The 15845-nt window shown below is 40.8% G+C and overlaps 1 protein-coding gene across 15 annotated transcripts in view; it reads left to right on the top strand.

Moving 5' to 3' along the window:
• Positions 1–15845, top strand: part of IQSEC1 (IQ motif and Sec7 domain ArfGEF 1) — a 356789-nt gene that overhangs the window by 192510 nt on the left and 148434 nt on the right. For 3 of the 15 annotated variants that reach the window (XM_074879774.1, XM_074879779.1, XM_074879781.1), the window contains one exon: positions 3354–3398. The exons of 11 other annotated variants lie outside the window; for them this stretch is intronic. In XM_074879774.1, coding sequence (XP_074735875.1) covers positions 3354–3398 — 45 coding nt within the window. Of the gene's footprint in view, positions 1–3353; positions 3399–10201; positions 11067–15845 lie in introns of those variants that run through there. One more of the 15 variants, XM_074879784.1, reaches the window with a different exon arrangement.

The raw sequence follows: 15845 nt of genomic DNA, 5'->3' as shown, positions 1-15845 counted from the left end.
TTCCTATCCAGTAAATTTGCTAAAAAACAAAACAAACAAACCTTGTTTTGAAGTAACCTAAAGTAGATACATTTTTATTTTTCCGGTAGCAGACATTCCTGAAATTACTTTGTGAAGAATGAGATACTTTGTTTGCTGTAGCTTAATGATACTATGTTCGGGCTTTGGGTTATTTTTATGTTTTAAATTAACTTTCCACCTTTGAGCAGTGTTTGGAAAGAAACCAGAAGATTTAAATGGGATTTTAGATGTAAAGAAGGGGAGTGATTATACTAAAATTATTCTGTAAATTCAATAGGAATTAACTAACTTTCTGTACCCCAAATCCAGACCTTTCAATAGCTCTTAAACATGATTTCTCCTGTCTCTACTGGCTTTTTTTCTTGGCCACTAAACTTTGTTTTTCACGTTGCCAGTCTGCTCCTGAGGTTTTCCGCAATGGCAAGTTGAATCTGTGGGTGGGTAACCAGGTTAAAAGGCTGTGCTATAGCTTTTCCTGAGCATGTAACCCCCCCTTAGCGTATGTCTTGGTTTCCATCTTGCTCCCCGGTAGTGACCAGTTTGTGGCTCTCCTCCAGGGAGGTTTCTTCAGTTCAGCCCACACAGCTTTTTCTGTGTTTGACACTGTTTTCATATCTGATCTCCTCATAAGAAAGACAGTAATAAGCCTTTTTCCATAGGGCTGCTTTGATATTCTGTATTTGATTGAAGAGATTAATTGTGCAAAGTTTTGAACTTAGAGACTTTTACCGTAAGAGACTCCATCATCTGCCTCTGTGCCCCCGGCAGCAGGGCTCCCCAGCCCCCCGGTGACACACCACAGGGGCCAGAGCTGCAGCGGGGTCTCCGTGACGCAGGCTGCCCACCACGTACACAGCATCTTTAAAGCAGATGAACTTTTGAAGCCCTTCCACCGCCACGGTGCCTGCGGGACTTGCTGGGCACTGAGCACATTGGCAGCTGCCGTGGCTCTGCATTGCCAGCTACAAAATTGATTAGATCTGTGGCTTTTTTGTGTTTTGGGCTTTTTAACTACAGTTACTAAGTACATAAAGAATTACTGATAGCATGCTGAACTGCTGTTAGCAGCAGCAGGGAAATTTCTAGAAAACTATCTCGTCAGAACAGAACCTTTCAGCCATGTTTCAGGACAGCCCCAAGATGGGTATTTTTACTGTGGGAGCTGTGCTTTTTCCTCTGTATTTAAAAATATATGTATCTCCTGACTGAAGCTTTTGGTCATTGGGGAGCCTACCTTAGGTGTCTGTCTTCAGAAAGAAAAACGAGGTATTTTTAATGAAGCTGTAATCCTGCTACTTGTGATTGTATAAAGAGTCCCTGAGGTCACAACGTGCTCGGTGTCATTCGGCACCACAATCAAGGTTGCGCTGGGGTGGAGGCTAATCAGCACTGCCTTGTGTCTCATTACCATCTCTTCTTTATGCACAGCATATTGTCACTGCACAAAGACGGAGTCTGTTAAATATTTATTTATAGTAAGAAGGGCCAAAACTGTTAAGAGAAGACTTTTTAAAATCTGCGTTAAAAGCAAGGCAAAAAGTCACACTCAGTGAGCAGGTTGGCACTTCCATTAGCGTACTGGGTTAAGCAGGAAACTTAATTATAAGTAAATTAAGTTCACCCTTTTCAATTGTTAAACTAATAACGAGTCACAAAGCCAATGCATGTAAGCCACCCCCTCAAAATTCACCGCTATTCACAAATCTTGAACTCTGGAAGCAAACAAATTACAGGGTGGATTAAGCTCCTAAAAGCTATTTTGAAGCTTTAGTGCTTTAGCTAAAAGCTGTTTGGACATATGCTGCATTTATGGCCTCCTCCCTCCACACAACCCTGTTTATTTTTGTAAACATACTAGTAATCTTGGGATTAAAAGTAGAGATTTGCCATTGATTTACAAATACCCACTGTAAATATAATTAATGCAATTCTAATGCTAATTTTATGAACCTCCATAGACCATACACATTTATAGCTATATGAGCACAGGTTGATCTGTGGCCGTTTGTGTAAGGGATATAAATGGAGACGTGCAAATAACCATTTAAAAATTCTTTCTAACATCATGATGGAGTGTTCATTATGAAGCTTTGGCTAATATTTTATTACAGTCTGTGGAAAAACTGTTTTCACCCTAAAAATTTATATCCTGTTTATGATAAACCTGAAGACATGCTCAATGAGAGCAAGGCGAATTAGTAATACCATACTACATGTTAAAATATTGCTGCTTAAACATAAGCATAGTCATAATCTCCTCAGTACTCTACAGTATCTTAACTAAACTTTCTGCTGCAGTAATTCTTTAGGATGACTCTGTAGTTGGCTTTTTTGGGTAGAGAACACAAAGCCACGGAAGGTAAGGATGACTGTTGTGTTAGTGAATATATTAAGGAATCTGATGCCCAGTGTGAGAAAAGTCAGCAAAGGGGCTGGAACTGCACAAGGCCCTCACAGAACTTTGCCCAGCAGTGCTATTTTTGCTTAGTGGACATATGAAGGATGAAAGCAATGTGGCCAGGAATATGTACTTGTAAGCTGCACAGTGCTGTTCTTCTGTGATCATGATCTGATTTATGTGCACTGCCCTATTTTGGTGCTGCTCTTTGGCAGTAAGTCTTCTGGTGAAGACACTTTTTGCATCTTGAAATTACATACACGCCTAAAGTAAGCGTCAGCTTTAAATTCACAACGTGCTGAAAGGTGGTTTATGCTCAGGGAGAAATTCCAGCAAACATGATGAGAGAGTAACGCAGATCCGTTTGCAGTGGAACGAGCTAGCACCTTCAAGAAGGATGCTTGCGCTGCCTGAATTTTTCAAGCATCTACAGCGTGAAGGTCTCTGACGCTTCCTAAGGCAGGCTGTAGGATTTGCATGTGCTAGTTTATGCCGAGGTTGTGCACCGATACAGGTGAATTGAGCTGAGATTTTACTGCTAAGTGCACACAGTGCACAACTGGAAGTAGAAGACAGGTTCTGGAAATGCTTAATATAATGGTGCACAGAGTAGAACTTGTGTCAGTCATCATAGAACAACGTGTTGTCATTCATGTATAAGAAATATGGAAGGGTAGAGTGCTTTTAGAATATTGAAAATTGATCACACTTTGACTAGTTCAGAAAAATGTTTCCGTAATTCCCCTTCTCTAGTGTATAGGAAATGGCGGCTGTGTTTTTTGTTTAGGGTTTTGGGGTTTTTTTCACATCCATGTTTAATGGCGTGCTAAGTAAGGAGGAAAATGTGAAGTCATTAAGCATTTGACATTTAAGAACACAATATTTTTGAATAGTTTTAATTCTTTATAATTTTATTCTTTTGCTATCACCTCAGGACTTCATTGGAAACGCGAAGCAGCATCTCAGCTGATCTGCTCAGGTACTGTAGTAATACAGATGTTAATTTTACGTTTGAAATAATAGAAATTACTCTATTCTGTGTCAGGTGTACATCACATAACTTTATCTTACAATGCATAGCCAGTAAAGGCATTGACCAAATAGCTGGATTTTTCTGTTTGAGCGGGGATAGTTCACTCTCTTCCAGGATTTCCAACTTGAAATTCAGTTCTGGCTTCAAACACTGTATTCGTTCCCAGAGGAGCATGAGGGGAGGGAGGAAAGGTGTGTTTGTGCACGCACACAGGCAAAACCATCTCTCTCAGATTTTTATAACCTTAGATTGTGCTGAAAACATCTGACCTTCCCTGGCAGTTTTAGACTGCTTTGAGTGAACAATACTGATTGTGTCCAAATGTCATTCATGTTTTCCATTGCTCAGCGTTTTGATAAAAGCACACGTATAAACTTCAGAGAGTACTGTCATATGAGTCATTGCAGTAACTGAGATTTTACTTTGATCACTCAATTTAGAAAAAAATGCTTAGCACTGTTAACACTGCATATCAAATGGGCACCTTGCATCTTTTATTCTCATAGCTGCACATTAAAGAGTGCATCAAAGTCACAGACTTCCTTTGATTAAGTTGGGGCAGAGTCCCTTCCTCTCAAATTGACAGTTGTTTGGGTAAAAGTCTTACTTTGGAGATGTTATGGATTGAGGATGTGACTTTTTCCCACATTGTGTAGTTTTAACCTTGCTTGAACAAAACATTAGTGGGAACTGTTCTGTTTAACCTTATTCAGATTAAAGGCTCTCCCTGTTATTAATCTTCCATTATTTTCCAGTGTATGGTCTTCTGAAAGTAAAGCGTATGCCTTATTATCATTTCCTAAAAACACACGCACACACACACCCCCTATGTTGTAATGTTATCTTTGTCTTCAGCTCAGCATAGCAACACTAGACAATGTTCAGTCATGGCTGTAGTTTTGTTCCCATCTCCCGGTTTGACTGGAACACTGTTTCTTTGTGTGATAGGACAATGCAGGAAACAATGTCAACTTCCCCCCGCCCTCTTTTTCTCCAAACTTATTTTAGCAAGAACATCATGTAGCTGGTTTGTGATTTACCATTCTCTGGGATAAAGTTCCCAGAACCAGGTATTGCTGCCATCTTTATTCCAGGCTAGATAAATCTTTGTGAAAATAGCAGAGTTAAAAAAAATTCAGTGGACTTTTTTCCGTGGGAGGATATTAATGAGAACGATGGGGAAGATTTAAATAGATGTAAGGCTGAATTTTAATGTTTGATGGGAAAAGTAAAAGGCAATATTCTTTGAGTAGGTTTAGTTGCACAGAGTGGACGTGTTTTCTAGGAACTGGAGTGGCTGAATCATTTTAAGTTGCTATGGAATCACAAAAACATGACTATTTCCTTGTTTTAAACTATTTTCAATAAAATGAGACCATGTGACCATATCCACCAATATGGTCCCTGCCATTGCTGCATGGCCTCATGAACCATAAAGTTTAATACACGGTGTATGTGTTAAGTTCAGTGGCATTAGCTCTCATTAGTATGCATTCAGTGGGTAATGCTTTCTTAAGCCTGCAACAGAGACATGCAGGCTGGTATGGAATCCTTGATTGAGCTTCTTTATATTTCAAACAATAGTTTTGTAATAGCTTATCTTCCATCTTCTTTTAGAAAAAAAAATTTAACCTGTAAATTATCAGAGATTTTGAGACTTTCCTCTTTATCCCATTCACTTTTATAAAACCTCTGTGCTCAGACGTTTTCTAAACTAATTCAAACAGATAATCTTGAGAATACTTGTAAATCTTTTACAGAGCTGTCTTTATAAAAAGTTATTTGGAAATAAATGTACTTGCATGCAGTAAGTCCCTTTGAATTTTGGGAATCGGGGTGAAATAATATCTGGGAGATACCAGATGAGGATGTAAAAATGCTACTCTTTAACTTCAAATGAAATTGTTTTATGATGTTTAACAACTCTAGACTAAAACAGTCATAGGCTAAAACAGACATTAAAGAAATTTCAAGATTGTTTCAGCTAACCCAGTTAATTTTTCCTAGGGTTAAATAATTATTGAAGAAACAGCATGTAAAATCTTAAGTCGACTTCAGTAGGTCAAATAAGCCTGTTCTGGAGCTGTAATTAAACAGAATTAAGGCTATTATTTTTAAGTAAAATGAAAGCTAGTAGTCAACTTCTTGTTACTGAATGTGTTCTCATGAACCTGTTGAGCAAAAATTTGCCTATGAATGACCCATAAAATGGCATGTACTGATTAATATGAACCCATCCAGTGTCCTGTCAAGCAGTTAATATTTTCTAGTCAGGCTACTTTTCTTGCATTTTGCTCACTAAGTTCCTGTCCCCATCAACAAGGTAAGTTTGCCCTCAAAGAACCACTCTTCTAGTTCTCACCTGCTCTGGAACATTGTAATCTAGACTTCTGATTTTGTTAAATTTCAGCTGTATGTAGATTCCCTATCAGACAGATCCATTTGTTTCCCCTGGATTTATTTAGACTGCACTTGGATTCTGTAGGTTCAATTTGAAAGTTACACAGTTGTGAGATCAGAGGAAAGCCCAGTGCTGTAAAGAGTAAGGGCGGATGTGAAAAATTTGCTTATGTCCATTATAAAGAGTATATGTATGTATATTTTGTTTTGCACAGTTTCTTTCATAGTCTGCACAGTATTGTATTTATTTTGGATATTTTGAGTTGGACTCTGTCAGCTTTCAGCTGGTATCTGAAAATATTTTGTTTCCTAATATCTAAACCTTAATGTGGGCCTTCTGGAGTATTGTATTACCAGACCTGTTTCAAATGATCCAGAAGTTTAAATATTTAAGTTTTGCAGGTATTTGTGGCATATTTGTCGTCTTCTGTAACAAATTGATCAACTAGCGCTTGTATGAGTTTAGAGAACAGACATGAAGAAAAGACATTCAGCATTAAGAGAACAGCAAATTTCTTACTATTCTACTTTATGAAATTTTGGCAACTTAGAGGCTTAATAACCAAAAATGAAGGATAGTATGAAATGACAATTAATATTCATCTGTGGGGGAGTGCATAAATCTGAGAGCTGTTTGAAGAAAAATAACTTTGTTTTGAGTTACTGGAGCTTTTCTAGGCAGCAGAGCTTCCCTTCGAGTAAAGAGGGGGGGAGAAGAGCTTGATTTTACATCCCTGATTCTCTGGGCGGCATCTCTGTAGAGCATGTCACCCACATGCCTGGGTGTCACAGCGGTGCAGCAGAGCCCGAGAGCTCTCTGAACACAGCTCTTCAGCTCCCTGACTGGGAAAGGATTTTTGCTGAAATGGAACCCAGAAACGCATAAGAGGGCGGGGAAGAGAGATCTGGTTTGCCAGAGCCTTTAACATGGAAGTCTTCCTTATTCTTTGTATGAGCAACCCAGGAAATTCTCCCACCAACTTGGATGTGGAGACTATTTGATTTTCAGTATCAAGAAGGGGACCCGATGTACAGGAGCTTTGTATTCTGTGAGCAGTGAGGCCTTTAAGCCTCCCAGGAACTAGCTCAGCAGCATCTGTTCGGTTGCACAGTATCTTGTTTTGTACACCTTGTATGTGCTCCTTGTATGATCCCCACTTTTTAATGTGTGCGCCAGGGTATTGGGGAATTAGTATAGGAACCACACTATCTTGGTCTCATGATATTCCTGAGCTCCACAATGTATGAACCGCTAGTATGAAGTTTTTGTGTGTGGCTATTGGCATATTTCACCCTGGAGTCATGAAAGGCTCACGGAAAACAGTTTTCTTGCTGCAGGTTTACAATTTCTGTACTCCATGTAAGTAGGCAGATACTCTGCTTTTCTGGGCAAGTGAAATATTTTTCAGGAATGTTCCTGGTTTATCACAATAAGGGTGTAAGTAAGTAAATGACAGTCATTCAATTTATGTATTTTATGAAGGGTTAAAGATTATGTAGCTAGACAAGTCAATGTTCCTGATTTCCCCAACCCCAACATATGAAATCAGTATACTGGTAACTCTAGCAGGCACGGACTTCATGCTGGGGTTATTTTATACAACACTTTCCCTCATCAGTGGATTGCTTTACTTCAGCCTCAGGGCTTCATGGATTGACAGGACAACCATCCCTAAAAAAGGAGGTGTTGTACTGTACGATTTTTCACTTGCCCCTTTTTTTAGTGGCTGTTTTTGAAAGACTTGTCAGAGGCTTCAGTGCACTGCTGCCAGAGCTGCCTCTGCATAGCAAAACTCTAAATGACTATAGAAATTTTCAGTGAACTGCTCGCTTACGGTGCTAGTGCTGAAGCTGCAGCACGTCCAAAATTCCTACTCTTCTTAGGCCTGGGAATTCTAAGTCAAAGGTTTTGGTAAATGCCTTTCTGAAAGAACTAGTTCTATATCCAGGGTGAGCGTGAGATGAAGCTTAATTTTCTTTGTTGTTTTCCTCTGGAAGACAAGTAAAAATGAAGAACATGTTGAGAGCATGGCGCTTTTCACTTGCAAAAGTCCTAATTAGCATTTTCTCTGCATGCAGCGCAGTATAATCAGCATTGGTTGCTCTCAGAAAATTCATGGGTACATAGCTTCTACTCACTAAAGTCCAGTATTTTAGAAGTAAATAATTAAGTGACAAATAGCATTTTTTATTGTTGGTTTCTTTTTTTTTTCTGGAAAGGGTATGATATAGAAAAGAATTTGTTTTGCAATGTGAACGGTCGAAGGATAAGTTTTCAGAAAAGTCTCATTTCAGGATCAAGTCTTTGGATGGTGTCTCTTGAGCTCAATTGTCTCAGTATGGCTTTCCCCTTTTCCTTCCTTGATCCTGAGGATAGCTGTTCTTGGTTATGAGTCAAGGCATTCCTTGCTGTTGCTTCTTTTTTTCTTTCTTTTTTCTTTTTTTTTAAAAAAAATCTCAATTCAAAAGAATGTTCCAATAGGGAAAATTCAAACATAATTTTTTTTTTTTTTTTTTTTTTGCTATTTGTTTGTTCTTGGAAATAAAGGGAAAAGGATTTCCGTGTTACCCCCTTGGCAGTATACCTTTGTAATGGACCAGCCCAGCCCAAGCCAGGAGACAGCACCAGGGAGACTGGGGAAGGCTGGGACTTGCCAGGAGGCACTGGATCTCAAGGACCTGTCATTCAGTTCCTCTTCAGATAAAACTATCCCTGAAAAACAGGGGCTGGTATTAGGGGTGAAAAGCTGGGATGGAAGATTTTGATATGAAAATCTAAATACCCTTAGCATGGTGGCATCACTGTCTTGAATATTGCCAAGCTAGTGAAGCCCAAGGGAATATGAGTTCGCAAAGAAAAATAGTCTTGAACTTTCACAGTATTTAATATTGTTAGGGGACTTGCTTCTCAAAAGGAAGCAATAATGTTTTCTTAGGAATCACTGCAACAGTACCAGCTCTGATGCTGGTCTGAAAGAAATCACAGTGAGTAAACGCAGGCATCACAGACAACTGATTATTTTAAAGAGAATCTTTAAAAGAAATTATTTTTTTAAAGGCCCAAATCAAATGTCCGTGCTTTTTCATGCAAGTTGCTTTTCTCATGATCTGTTCATTTCCACCACTCACCATATACTGTACAATGTATTTTTAGGGAAACACCAGATGAAGTGTGACATGAACATTTTTTAATGTTGTCTAGGCATAATTTACCTATTTCTTTACTTCACTAAAGAAACTGCCAATTCTTACTCAAATATATTTATCATTTCATTTCAAGTAAACTTACACAAACCAGTTTTCTAAGAAGTTGCAAGGCACTTATGTAACTGAACAGTGACAGTGAGTAAAACCAGAAACCAAAAGGATCCCTAAATATAGCTGCTTATCCAGGCACTTGGGGAACTAGTTGCATCCACATGAGAAAGGAGCCTCTAGTTAAGCCTCAGGGGTCATATTTTTTAAACTGTGTTAATTTTTTTTTTTTCCCTAAAACCACCTGTCCAAGTGCCAAAATCTTTAAGTATTTCTTCAGATTCTGATTTTGGTTTTGTTGTTGTATCTGTTAGAAGTCTTAAGTTCCTATACCTTTTTGATACTAAATGTTTGCTCTTAGCGATTTTCAAAAACTCAGTAATATGAGAAATGCCCCCGAATTGTAGTTTCTGGGAAAGTAAATTTAACAGCAAACTGGACATAAGAGTTGGTCAGTCTCCACTAGGACACTTGTTATTTAACAACAACAACAAAAACTTTTTAAAAAATGATTAATTGCGATGGAAGTCCTCTCTAGTACCGGTAACGTTTCCCGCCAAATAGCAGTGAGGGCAATCCCGCAGGACTGGGCGAGCTCCTGAGAAGCGGAGGTGCACGTTGGTGTGGAGAGGAAAGAGTAATGGGGGGGAGGTGGTAGAATGGGGCCAACGCCTTTCAGAAGGGATAGAAATTAAATCGGGGCTCCTGCCGTGCCAGAATAAAAGCGATCCGCTCCCGCCACGCCGGGCAGAGGTTGCAGGTAGCAGCTGCTGCTCACGGGGAGCTCCCTCGGAAGCGCCCGCGGGGCTCCGGCCTCGGGCCTGCCCGGGGCCTGCCCCCGGCTCGGGCCTGCCCCCGGCCCCGCGCCTCGGCCCGGCCCCCGGCCCCGCCGCCGGGCGGCCGTTCCCCCTCGCCGCAGGCCAATGGCGGCGGCCGCTCCCCGCTGGAGGTTCCCGGCGTGTCCCCGCTGCCCCGGCAACGCCGGCGGCCGGCCCCGGCGGCGGCGGGATGGCGGGGGCGGCGGCGGGGGCCGCCCCGCTGCGCGCCGTGGGGCTCAGCTGATTAGTTTCTCCTCACACAGACCGACCTGGCAAAGTGTGTTGGGAATAAGATAAGCATAATTTGGTTCGTGAGCGGGGAGGGTCTGCACTTCTGCCTGTCTTTTTTTTTTTTCTTCTTTTTTTTTTTTTTTTCCCCTCCCCTGTCATAAGGAGCCCACAGTTTTCATAGGTGCTGGCAGACAATGGAGCCGATGCGACTTACCCAGGAGGAGCTGATTAACAGAGTTGTGTGCTGCTCTATTTAACAAAAAAAAAGAAAAAAAAATAGAAAAAGGAAAAAAGCCTGCAGTTCCCATGTGATGGGATCATAGCACTGCTGTGATTATAGGGCAGTTGTTGTCAGATCTGATTGAGATAATTGCTTGCATTTTCCGAAGTTCTGTAAGCTTTAAGGATGCTTTCCAGAGGTCCTTCCAAAACCTGCACCGGAATATATTCACGTTGTTTGACCAGAGGGCTTTTAGAATGGCCTAAAATAGCCCGAAGGAGAAGTGGGATTTCTGTGTAATAACGGTTATCCCGGTAGCATTGGGGACTTTTGGAAAGATAAACTGCAATCAGGATCAAAGAGCGCACATGAATTTGTATCCTTTGTGCGACTGCCTCTTTGTATTAAAGTAGGATACTGTAACTGTGCAGGTGCTGTGCCATGTGCATGACTAGCTGCATATGTTGGTAGCAATTAGAAACACTTATGCTGCAGCAATAAGGAGAGGAGTGTGTTGGACTGGATTTGAGTCATTCAAATCATAACAAAAAGAAGTCTTGTGTTGTTAAAACCTAGCTGCAGACTACAGTTGCTGCAGTAGAAGTATTTGAAAATGCTGAAGTTAAAGGCCTTCTGCTTGGATTACTGGCAGTTTTTATGTCTCCAGCCTCTTCACGGTTTCTATAAAAGGTAAGAAAACATTAACTCTGAAATGCTTTTCAGAACTGGGTGGCTGCACATGATGCCACTAGTGCTTTTACTTGCTATTCTCCTCTACTGCTGAAAGGCAAATATGCAGGGGAAAAGGGAGTGGTAGAGAATTAATGAGAACTTGTGACAAAGATTGTAAAGCTGCTTTTTTATTGCATTAATTATCGGCCACTTTTGTCTCTGTGCATGCAGATGTGAAAGGTGATGATGCTGTTTGGTTTTAACATTTACTTTAAGTCACATCATCTCAGCTAAGACTCAATTAGTACTTTTTCTTCTCTGATATTTTATGTTTAGGCACAGTAGCTTGCGTTGTGTGGTGTACAGACTGTAAATAGCACTAGGAGATTAATTGAAATGTCACGGAAATTTATGTAATGCAGAGAAGATCCTTTTTTCCCACAGATATTTAGTAATATAATAGTTCATCTTTCATCTCCCTCCCAGCACAAAGTGCACATCACAGCCATTCAAAGCAATGGGCACTTCACTTAGGCAGGTCTGACATACAGCTTAAATGATTGATGGTGAATGGTGATCATAAAGAATAGGACTGGGTGTCAGATGCATTGAGCTTGCCTATTTAATGGAACAGCAAAATAAGCAATTCCATTTAACATGTCCCTGAACTTACCCTGATGCTTTTTAATCTAAACTTCTGTTTTCTTGCTCTTGATTTACACTACTAAGCAGAGGGAATTATATGTATTTGAATTTTCTGGGGAAAAAGTGGGGATCACTCATTGTTAACAAAAACCATGCAATTCTTTAAAATAGGATTCTGTTCTTGTTATGTACACTTTCTGGTCCGACTACCTATTGTCAGCCTACAGAAAGTGCTTTGTACTAAATGCTAATTGCAGTTGAATTTTTCATGCAGTGACTGAAGGCTGGAAAAGGGAACTGTTCCAATCTTTTTCAAGGTTTAAGGGGTGCCCCGCACTTTCTGGCATTGAGTAATATAGGACCCTCATCTGTGACCATTGGCTTGTGAAGTTTCAAAAGATAGCTTTATTCTCTTCTTGCAGCTTTTCACAGATTTCATTTCTAAGCCAAAAAATTTCCAACCCATTCCCAGCCCACTGTAATGTCTTCCTTGCTGAGAAACCATATAAAATAGAAATGTAGCCAGACTGTTTTGACACAAATAAATACAACTGAACTAAAGCTTTATGTCTTGGATTCCTGGTGAAATCCCAGCTTTGTTGCAAATGAATTACTGTAGAGTTATTCTATGTCTCCTAATGGAAACCTCTGCAATAGCTAAGGACTGTCCATTTATTTCCTTCCAGATAGTTAATTTACTTGTCATCAAAACCTAGATGTACTTGAGCCCTCCTCCTGGAGTGTGTTTGCATGAACAGAAGTAAAAAGAGGACGTAAGCACTTAGGTAGAAGCGCTTTGCTCCCATCATTCTGAGAAAAAGAAAATTGAAGGAAAGTTACAACTTTCTCATGTTTTAAATTTCTTGATTAAAGCACAGTGACAAATAATAACGAAAAGCAAATGGTCCAGAATAACAAACCTAAATACAAGGAAGTTCATATTAGAAAGAAAAAAACCCACAAGTTTCTTGAGACTTACTTCCAATTATTCTTTATTAGTAGTTGTGGATTGTTTAAAATGCTCTTGGAAAAGAGCCAACGGGTTGTGGGGAAGAGTTTTGTGTGTGTCTGGGTGTATATATTCCTTATTTTTATGTATAGAAGGAGATAAACAAAACAGGACTTGGGTAGCGTTTCCATTATGTGGCTCATCCTACATGAATTTTTAGTAGTAGCATTAGGGTTATTGCCTGCCCTCTGTTATGCCTTGATGGTGTGGGGGAAGATGTGTCAGAGAATGCAGGCAGGAGCAAACTTCAGACATCCCTGTATGACATTCCCTCATGCCACCACTGTTACCTGGTGACCAGCCATGCCTGCAGGTGAAGAGGTGCGGTGACAAGCCGTGGGGGACACCGTACCAAACCCCTAAGCCTCCCCACGTACAGGTAGTGCTGTGACAGCAGATGACTCTTCAGAGCAGACGAGGGGGTGCTGTGGAATAGCTGCCCACCTCCCCCTTAAGCCATGGCTTCCTGATGCTGTGGGGTGACTCAGAGAGTCACTGCTTGGCCATGAGAGCTCTGCTCATCACTCCTCGTGCACTCGCCCTCCCCAGCAGTGCTGAGCAAGCCATACATGACAAGAAATGTGACTCTATTCTCTTTCCTTTTGTGGACTGTCTGAGTAGGGCATGACTTTTATTTTCAGTTGCAGTCAGTGCTCAAAATGTGGTAAATGTTTCTTGTTGCTCCAGAAGCTCTGTGGCTTGCTGCTCTGCGTTCAGAAATCGAGCTGTGTTTTTCAGCTTTTGTTCCTCAGGGAAGTCTGGTGGGACCATGTCTGTTGCCTGACCTGGACAATTCTGATTTATGGTATAATTTTGCCTTGTACTGGGAGCCACTTGCATGGAACTGTGCATCTATATTGAAATCCATGGACTTCAAGAGAAATCCATGCAGGGTGTCTTGCAACTTTCTTGCATAGCAGTGGTCTCTGCTGGTGCTGGCTGTGAGACCGTGCATGCAAAACACGTGCACCCTGAGCCTACGGAGCGGAGTGGCAGGATAGGGCTGGCACACTGTGTTGCTGTTTGTGAAGTGTGCTTCTTCCTCAAACCCTTGAGAAGAAGGTTAACTGAGAGGCTGGAGCCAGCTGTGGTGGTGGCCTGTCCCTGCTGCCCAGAGCTGTGGGGCTGGGAGCAGGATTGGAGGACGGGGCAGATGCTCCAGTCCCCCTCCCTGCCTGTAGCTGGGGCACTGCAAGAAAACAGGGATTCTGGATGATGGGACAGAGTAAAACTAGGACAATTCTTGCCTTTTGAGGTGCTAATTTTCAAATGTATTCAGGTATACAAGGTAAAAATCCAGTTCCAAAGCTCTTTGTAGCAAGCTGTGCATGTGACATTCCTAAAGAGAAGCCCAGCTAAGGGCAGACACCCAACCTGGAGTAGAGGGCTGCTGTACAGTTTGCAGTCTTTTGTGAGAATTGATTCACTGAGGTATATTTCCTCAACACAGCAAGGGAAAGAGGGAAATAGGCCAAAATAAGCCAACTGAACTTTTAGTCTGTTTCTTAAATTTGACAGCGGCTTTAGTAGCCAGGACTTTGCCCATCACATGTATATATTCACAAAACAAAGTTACTGCGAGGTAATGCTGCTGATGCCTCCAATAATGTGTATATAAACAAACAGCCCGCTCTTATCCAAGTTGCAGCAGATTGTATACAGCAAACTGGGGGGACTGGGGTAGAAACCTGGTCCGAAAAATGTTTGGTAATTCACTAATTTATAAAAATCAAATTTCAACTCTCCATTGCCATTAACACTGAGTGGTCAGTGTTATATAACCCCTCATTTAAGTGCTGGTTTTTGGTATCCTTTGAATACAAATACTAAAAGTGTGGAGATGTATTTCTATAACAGATTAAAGTGTAAGACAAACAAGTCACTGTAGGGTTTCTGTGGGATTTTGAGGATGAAGGTCTCATGCTTTACTCAATGGATTATTATAAAATCATGTGACTTCAGGTTTAGCATGTGAAAGTGAAGATTTTCTTTAGCCAGTGGGTGCATCGTGCTGTGCTTCTGCCAGCTGGTGTGTAATAGCCCAAGCGAGAAATTGATACCATTAGCATTGCATTAAAGATAAAGCATAAGGTGAGAAAATTTGTGACTGGCAGTGAAGGCGACTATAATCTGTAGTTTTGGGGGGGATTTTTCTTTCCAGAATGTCTTCTCTCTTCTTGCTAAAATAAGGTATTTTAAAAAACATAAAGAAAGTGCCAAGTTGGTAAAGGCTACTTTACTGGAATCCAGTTGCTTGACAAACAAAACAGTTTTTAAAATACATCGTCTTTTAATTTTTCTTTCATCAATGTGGCCTCTCTAAAGGAGGCATGAGTCTCTTACAGAACAATTAGGGTCATTTCTAACAAGCATCTGATTCCAGCCACCCTGATGGAATAAGATAGGGGAGAGATGACTGGTTTTTTGAAGCAGGGATTAGTTGAAATGGTTTCTGCTAGTCTTCAGTTGGGACTAGCAATTCCAACATTATGACTCAGGATAGACTGAATCATGTGCTTAAGCCCATTTCTGGGCAAGAATAGGTCTATATTTTGCTATATGATTCAGTCCCATTAGGATGTTTCAGTGATGATTATAAATGAAAATGCTTTCATGAATTTGCTTGGTAGGAGCAGCTTATTGCTGCCACACTGGAATATCACAGAGTAACTGAGTGTCAGAAGCTACTTAAAGCCACTCTAATATTGCACTCTGCAGGGCACCTGCAGCTCTGTGCTCATCCTCTTTCCCACCCTGTTATCCAAGACAAATTTGTAGCATTTGAAGCCATTAAAGGAATTGCCAGCCTTAATTTAGATGCAGTTTCAAAGACAGCACATGTGCTTTAAATGATCTATGTCAGGATTGTCCTCTAGGTTAACTCTTTGTTAAAAAGAATGTGCTTTGATAGTCTTTGTTCCTCATTTCTGGTGTTAACAGCATGGACTCTGCTTCTAGGATTATGTGAGGTGGGTTCAGATGTGCCAGATAACGTGCTTGCTAACAGGCACAGAGCAGTACTGCTCTTTCCTTTAAGTAAAATGCAGCATAAAAAAAGGTGCGAAGAACTCAGTGGTCATGTGTTACTACGTAGTTAAAGGGAATGCTACTGTTAAATTCATTATTTAAAAACAGGTTTAATA

This window comes from Strix uralensis, chromosome 10, assembly GCF_047716275.1.
Source record: "Strix uralensis isolate ZFMK-TIS-50842 chromosome 10, bStrUra1, whole genome shotgun sequence".
In the NCBI taxonomy this organism is placed as follows: Eukaryota; Metazoa; Chordata; class Aves; order Strigiformes; family Strigidae; genus Strix; species Strix uralensis.
The sequence above is the reverse complement of the archived record's forward strand: the minus strand, read 5'-3'. Positions and strand labels throughout refer to the sequence as shown.